Source organism: Emiliania huxleyi (genome assembly GCF_000372725.1).
Source record: "Emiliania huxleyi CCMP1516 chromosome Unknown EMIHUscaffold_166, whole genome shotgun sequence".
In the NCBI taxonomy this organism is placed as follows: Eukaryota; Haptophyta; order Isochrysidales; family Noelaerhabdaceae; genus Emiliania; species Emiliania huxleyi.
In genome coordinates, this window is record NW_005200922.1 from 23,519 (window position 1) to 30,886 (window position 7,368).

The window sequence follows — 7,368 nt, forward strand, 5'->3', positions numbered from 1 at the left end:
AGAGCGAGAGCGAGAGAGAGAGAGAGAGAGAGAGAGAGAGAGCGCGAGAGAGAGAGAGAGCGAGAGAGAGAGAGAGAGAGAGGGAGAGAGAGAGAGAGAGAGAGAGAGAGAGAGGCAGAGAGAGAGAGGGAGAGAGGGAGGGAGGGAGAGAGAGAGAGGCAGAGAGAGAGGCAGAGAGAGAGGGAGGGGGAGGGAGAGACGTGCCTGCGGGGAAGGCGAGCTCGAGTAGCACGATCGGGACTCGCAGCAAGTAGCCGCAAAACATCACCAGCATCACGAGGCAGATGTGAAACATCAGTGAGTCGAGCGACTCGACGGACACCGTCTGCTCGGCGGCAGGAAGCCGTGCCCGCCGGTGCGGAGCGTAGTGGTCGCTCTCCGGCGCCAACGCGACGAGCTCGGTCATCGACGCGCGCGCGCGCCGCAGCAGCCCCGCCCTCCGGCCAGGCGTGCCTGCGCTGCCTCTCTCTTCGGCGCGGCTCGAGGAGTTTGGGCGGTGCGGCGGCGCGACGACGTGCAGCGAGTTCGCCAGCGGCGCGACGTTGACGAGGACGGCGCCCGCGACGACGCCGACGAACATGCCGAGGATGGCTGCCGCGAGGGAGAGGTCGAAGCCATCCGGGTAGTGGCCGACGTCGACGAAGAGGTCCTAAAAATATATTATTATCATATATTATCATTATTATTATTATTTTATACAATATCACTATTAGAAGAGGTCCTTCATGGCGTAGGCGACGACGGGGCCGCCGGCGTACCTGCTCACTCCAGCAGGTGTGAAGAAGCGCTGCTCGCAGCAGGAGGCGGGTACGGGACCGCCCCCGCGTGCCCGTACGGCATCACCGCGGCGAAGGAGGGGGGTAGGGAGGCGCCGTACGAGGCGGTGAGTGCCGCCGAGACGGCGTACTGGCCAAAGACGACGAGGACGCCGTAGATGAGGTGCTCCTAATAATAATAAATAATAACATATGATAATGATGTATGATAATGTAGGACGCCGTAGATGAGGTGCTCCCGGCGAGGCGAGGAGAGGACGTCAGCGAGGCGTGGGACGGAGGTGCCTATTCACAGCCCGAGGTGTGAAGAGACGCTGTTCACAGCGAGGCGGCGAGGCGTGGGGCGGAGGTGCCGAGGAAGAGGCAGCAGAAGACGACGTTGGTGCAAAAGCCAGGGAGGACGTCCCACCCGACGGAGAACCAGTCCTCCATGAGGGAGGTGCCTAATTACGAACTCTTAATCCTTTAACTATTAATCACCGAGAACCAGTCCTCCATGAGAGAGGTGCCCGGAGGGGCGACCAAGTCGACGCAGGCAAAGAAGACCCAGCCGACGAAGCCGCCCAGCACCGAGGCGGGGAGGTGGAGCGCCTGCAGACATATGTCTCGGACTTGTCGCGGACGTGTCCCGGACAGCTCCCGAGGCAAGGAGGTGGAGCGCCCTCAGCACGCGCGAGGTGCGGCGCAGCTGGTGGCCGGCGAGCATGAGCAGGCAGAGGAAGCACGCCGACGTCACCACCACGTTGTCCATCTTTGAGCGAAGCGACTTGCGCGCGTACTCCAGCGTCACGTTGCTTCCGCCGGCAGAGACGGAGTCTGTCGCGAGGAGGAGAGCCTCGAGGAGGAGGACGGAGCCGACGAGCGAGCAGAAGACGGCGGTGCACAGCCCGCACCGCAGCGCCCGCCGCAGGTTCTTGCCGTGCCGCGACTGCGGGAGAACTTCAGAGCGCTCTGGCGAGGTCGGCAGCGGCGGGCGGTCGAGGTCCGGCAAAGGCGACTCGTCAGCAAAGGTGACGCCGCGCGAGCCCAGCGCCGGCTCGCCGCGCTCGTCGGATGCGTCCGGCCAGGCGGATGCGCCGTCGAAACTGGGCGGGAAGGGATCGGCGAGCGGATCGTCCTTCCAAGACCCTTGCTCTGCAGGATGGGAATCGCCACTCCGCCCCGCCACCCCGCCGCTCGTCCCCTCCAGAGTCATGTAAGGGGACGAGCTCCGATCGCGATCGGAACCCTCCCAAATTCGGGCGGCGATCGTCGTAGTTTCAGCCTGGGCCCTTGCGATGGCGGGCGAAGCGAGCCGGGCACACGCTTTCGGCGCTGTGGCAGGATTCGGGTTCTAGCCGATGGGGGGCGGCGGCCGACACACCACTGTCAAGTCCGAGCCTGACTGTTGTTCATCTTTCTACATACATACACCACTGGTCTCCCCGCTTTCCCCCCCCAAGAGTAAAAGAATACTCCATCCTTTTTCGGTGGCACAAGTGACAAGATCAAGAAAACCGCACATCATGTTGGGTTCCAACGCTGGAACCTGGGTACCTGAGAGAGAGAGAGACCTGTGTGGGCAGAAAAATAAAAAAGAAACAAGGACCATGTCCATGTACTGCCATGTACTGCATGTCACTCCCGGTCGCCAGCTGCTCCTCTCTAGTCTGCGTGACCCTGCACAAGGGTGGGCATGCTCCGCGCGAGCTCGCCGCGCGGCGGCCAGAGCAGCAGCGGGCTCACCGCCCGCATGATCACGTCGTAGCCACGGCGCCGCTTCTGCGAGCGCCCGTCCATGAGGGGCACGGAGGCGGCACGGAAGAAGAGCCACATCAGCGGCGCACCGACGGCGAGCAGCGGCTCGGCCTGCGCGGCGCCGCTGCTGAAGCCGAAGCCGAGCAGGCCCGACCAAAAGGTGCACTCGCCGCAGTAGTTTGGGTGGCGGCTCCACCTCCACAGCCCGACGGCGCAGCTGTCCCGCCCGCCGCGGTCGCGCCGGAAGCGAGAGAGCTGCGCGTCGGCGACGGCCTCGAGCAGGATGCCTCCGCCGGCCAGCAGCGCGGCGGCGGCGTCGAGCGTGTTGAGCGGCGGCGCCGCGGTGCCCTGCAGCAGCACGCGAGACGCCGGAGCGAGCGCCGCCCACACCAGCAGCGTCGGCGTGAGGTGGAGCGAGGAGAAGGAGAAGGCCCAGTACGCTGGAGAAGGCAGCTTCGCGCGGAAGTCGGCGTACCGCCAGTCCTCGCGCTCCAGCCCCACCGTCCAGCCGTCCCACGGAATCGCCACAAAGAAGCGCACCGCCCACGCCCACAGCAGGACCAGCACGAGCGTCTCGCGCGGCTCGTAGAACCAGACGCCACCAGGCGCGAGGCTCTTGAAGAAGAACCCGAGCCACAGCGGCAGGACGCACCAGAAGGGGTCGTACACAGACGAGTTGTTGCTCGCAAACGAGAAGGCATACACAATCGCCGTGGCGATAGCATCGAGGGCGAGACCCGTCGATAGCGGGCCGAGCGACGTGGCCGACGCGAGCGTGGGCGCGACCGCAGTGATGGAGATCAAGGCCACGGCGTAGGCTGCCCGGCATGTGGTGGCACTGACGATGGTTGAGGCCATCCGGTGGTAGTGGCACGGGGGCGGCCGGGGCGGCGGTGATGGACAACCGCCGGGAAGTCAGGCCCCCCGGGCCTTCGGCCGAGGGTGTTTCTTTTCTTGAGATCGCCTTCGAGAAATAAAAATAAACACCGACACCGACGGTCATCTGCTGTAGCCGCACGACACGCACACACGCACACCGCACCGCACTCCGCGCCCGCGCGCCCCCCCGCCCCGCCTAGGTTGGAAGGAGATAGATGGGGAGATGGAACAGCCCGACAAACAAACGTGAGTGTTAGATGTTTGGTATTGCTAAAAATCTCTCTCACACAGCCCGAGGAAAGGAGGAGACGTATGGGAGGTTGAATTCGTGCACCACGCTGCCCGGCGTTTCTCACTTTCCGGGAGGGACAGCCCCGCCCTTGTGAGGCAGGAAACTAGGCAGGAAAGTGGCGGCTACCCCGTACGCCCAGCCTGCTACGACCCCCTCGCCGACCGTCCAGACCCCCCTTCCCCGTCTCTCCAACCCCGCCGACGAATGGTTGAGCCTCCGACCTTGCGCACCCCCGCCCTCCGCCACCCCTCACTGACACGCGCCCCACATGCACATACAAGACAAACCCGGCGTTCTGCTCTCAAAAGAAAAGAAAAAAGGGGAAGGAGGAGACCAGCGGGGGAGACTCCCCGCCTATGCAACACCCCGCAGAGGGGCTGCCATCGCCGAAGCTGTGCCTAAGCATAAAAATAACTCCCAAACCCGCAGCGGCCCGGGGGGCCTTGGGGGCAGCCTGCCGGACCGCTGTTGCACAGGGCGAAGCACCAGAAAATGAAAGTAGTTGATGGATTGGGCTGCCGACCGTGCCTCCCCTCTATATGCGTCAGAGTGGGACCTACGCCGCGCCGGGTAGGGGGCGCGCCCGGTCCTCGACGGAGGCGCGAGCCGCGCGCCCCGAGCGACCCAGGCGGCGAGTAGTCGCCCTCGAACCTTCGGCATGTAGTAGTCCGTGGTTAGCGCCCCCCCGCCACCCCCCCCCGCCCGTCCCTACTCGAACTGGTCCGGAGGCGCCCGCGGCATCTCGCCGCCCATCTTCGGGTGCGCGTTGTTGGCGAAGATGGCAGCGTTGCGCCTCGCGATGATGGTCGAGTGCACTTGCAGGAAGCGCTTGCGCTCACCGCTGATCCGCCGGCGCTCGCTATCGGAGGATGCCCGGGCGGTTTTGGCGGCGAAGTTGGTGGTGAACCACGCCGCCGCCTCTCTCCCGATGCCGCCGCGCGTGCTCGACGCCCACGTCATGAGGGCGAAGTCGTTGGCCGCTCGCACGCCGCGGTTTTAGCCCTCCTTCGTTGTCGTCGCCTCGGCGTAGTCGGTGGCGAGGCGCGTCTTTTCTTGCGCAGTGTGTGTGTATGCGTTACACACAGTGTCTCTTGTCTTGTGGTTCTGTGTGTCGCTCCTGTGTGACCGTCATCGCCCGTCTTGCGTCCACCCATACCGCGTTGGTGTCCCAGTCGTTGGTCGGACTGTGTTTCGCCTTCCCATCAAATCTCAATCATACACACACTCACTCACACACACTTGCGCGCCCCAGTGTCGTGCGAGGGAGCGCTTTCACATTTTGTAAAATTCTTTCTTGCACACCTGTGTCGAGCCTGTCTGCTGGAGAGGTGTTTTGTTAAATTCTTTCTTGCACACCAGGGGGCTGGGCGAGACCGCCGCACACCGTCCTCCTAAAGTATGGCGGGGACTATCGCTACGCCCTCTACTTGCGCACGAGCCGCTTCGCAAGCTTGGCGCCCACATACCTCGCGGTCGTCACCGCGCCGCCCGTGAGGAACCCCTTGACGGTCTGCGGCGTGCTCGAGCGCGACACGAGCCGGCCGAGGGACGCGCGCACCGCCTCGCCCAGCCGCGCCGCCCCCTCCTGCGCCCCGCCCGCCTCGGCGTAGAGCCGTTCCGCCGCGTGCTCGAGGGAGGCGTCGCAGCGCGGGGCGGCGCGGCCGCCTGGCGCCGCGGCTCGCGAGGGCAAAGGGGGCGGCAGCCTGGGGAGCACGCGCCACGAGGGTCAGCGAAGAGGAGGGAAGAGGGGGAGGGCGGGTCTAGCGCTCTCGTGTGCTCGTGCTGAGTAGAACGGTTTCGACGTGACGGCCACAACGTGCTGCCAGCTGGGCGTGGGAAACCACAGCAAAGCGCAGCGCCTTCCCCGGCCGCTCTCCGCGCGATCCGATTGCGCATCTACGGACGGCGACCAGCGCCGCAGCGTCACGCCGAGCTCCTCCCGCGCGCAGAGTGGGAGCGCCTACGAAGAGTCCGAGAAAGGTCGTCGAAAAGCCCAAAACGCGAACGCCCCTCCCGCGCGCGCAGAGGGGAAGCGCCGCCAGCAGCGGCCCGCGCGCGGCGAGGCAAGGGGAGAGCGTGTACCGCATGTCTCCACCACCTCCGCCGCCGCCGCCTCCGCCGCCGCCTCCGCCGCCGCCTCCGCCTCCGCCTCCGCCTCCGCCGCCTCTGCCTTCTCCGCAACGGCCGCCGCCGCCGCCGCCGCCGCCGCCGCCGCCGCCGCCGCCGCCGCCGCCGCCGCCGCCGCCCCGCGCCTCTCCGCCTCCTCCGCTGCCGCCTTCGCCTTCACCTCCTCCGCCGCCGCCCCGCGCCCCTCCGCCGGCGCCGCCTCCCTCGGCCGCTGCCCCTGCAGCCCCCTCGGCTGCCTCCTCTGCCGACGCCCACTTGACGGGCCGCAAGGCAGCCACCGCCGCGAGAGGCCGCGCGTACCTGGGCGGGAGACGGCTCCGAGACGCTCCGTGGCCGGCGTCCTAGTCTCACGCCACCGCGTCGCTGTGCGTCCGATGCGCCGCGGCGATCTCGGTGGATCTCGGTGGGATCTCGGTAGGATCTCGGTGAATCTCTCTCGGGCAATCTGGAGGACTCTCGGCTGATCTCGCGTACATGCGCCGCAGCGTCTCGCGGTGCGTCGCGGTAAGCTCGCTCGGCCGCGACGCCTGGGAGAAGGAGGTCGCACCCGAGATCACCCGAGATCACCCGAGATGACACCGAGATGACACCGAGATGACACGAGATGACACGAGATCGCTCGGCCGCGCCTCGACCACCACCTGGCGCGGGTCGCCGGTGTAGGAGAGCGAGCAGATGTCGCGCAGCAGCGCGCCCTCCTCGAAGGCGGGCGGCTGCCTGCGGGACATGTCGCGGACATGTCACGGACGTGTCCTGGACATGTCCGCGAGCCCTCCTCGACGGGCGGCTGCATCAGCAGCGCGGCGGCGGCGGCCGATGCAAGGTTCGCCTCGGCCGCCTATGGAGACGTGCTCCGACACGTCCTGGACACGTCCTGGACACGTCCGATGCCGAGGCCTCGCCTCGGCCGCCTCGCAGACGAGCGGGTCGGACTTGACGGTCTGCACCGGCTTGTGCATCCGGCCGGCGAGGTAGAGGCTCCGCCAGCAACGGAGGTCGTCGAGCAGCGCACTGACGCTCACGACGCCGTACTTGATCCTCCGGCCGCGCCACGGCACATACGCGTTGTAGTAGACGCCCGCGCCCGCCCGCTCCTGCACCGCCGCGACGGCGCGCGGCCCGAGCATCCCGAGCGGCGAGTAGTGGGCTGCGTGCTTCTCGAGGTTGAGCGCGTGCCACGCCTCTGCCTCGCGCACCGCAAAGACAAGGTCCGTCATCGGGATGCTGCCGGAGGCTGGCGCCACGAGCGCAGAGCCGTACACAAAGGCGTGCTCAAAGTGCGGGAAGTCGGCGGCGAGCGCAGCAATCTCCTCCGCCGAGAGTGGGCCGCAGGACGCAGAGGAGGCAGGGTCGTCGGTGACGGAAGCCATCGTGTGCGTCCTACGCAAGCGAAGGGCGTAGAGGCGTGTGACGCAGCGCGGGAGAATGGTGGCCGGAGAGAGAGACGAAAATGATCGAAAATGAGAATCTGACAAAACGCTCACTACATACAAACAAACCACCCACTCTTTCCTTTGCACCTGATGCTACAGAGGGCTGACAGCGCGCTGACAGGCG

The 7,368-nt window shown here is 66.3% G+C and overlaps 2 protein-coding genes across 2 annotated transcripts in view; both read right to left on the reverse strand.

The window, feature by feature from the left end:
* Positions 1 to 3,371, reverse strand: part of EMIHUDRAFT_112253 (hypothetical protein) — a gene marked incomplete at both ends in the record, with an annotated part of 5,922 nt that extends 2,551 nt beyond the window's left edge. Inside the window, 5 exons of the mRNA XM_005784917.1 lie at positions 201 to 649; positions 817 to 945; positions 1,257 to 1,367; positions 1,411 to 1,893; positions 2,502 to 3,371. Coding sequence (XP_005784974.1) covers positions 201 to 649; positions 817 to 945; positions 1,257 to 1,367; positions 1,411 to 1,893; positions 2,502 to 3,371 — 2,042 coding nt within the window. The remainder of the gene's footprint in view (positions 1 to 200; positions 650 to 816; positions 946 to 1,256; positions 1,368 to 1,410; positions 1,894 to 2,501) is intronic.
* Positions 3,372 to 5,107: 1,736 nt separating this feature from the next.
* On the reverse strand, positions 5,108 to 7,089 carry EMIHUDRAFT_467969 (putative Mmp 37, mitochondrial import protein; the record flags this gene model as incomplete). Its single annotated transcript, XM_005784918.1, has 5 exons — positions 6,714 to 7,089; positions 6,603 to 6,640; positions 6,441 to 6,528; positions 6,286 to 6,338; positions 5,108 to 5,387 (listed from the first exon to the last, which is right to left on the reverse strand). Exons 1-5 carry the CDS (start codon positions 7,026 to 7,028, stop codon positions 5,108 to 5,110), a joined length of 774 nt encoding a protein of 257 aa, XP_005784975.1. The 5' UTR covers positions 7,029 to 7,089.
* Positions 7,090 to 7,368: the final 279 nt, after the last annotated feature.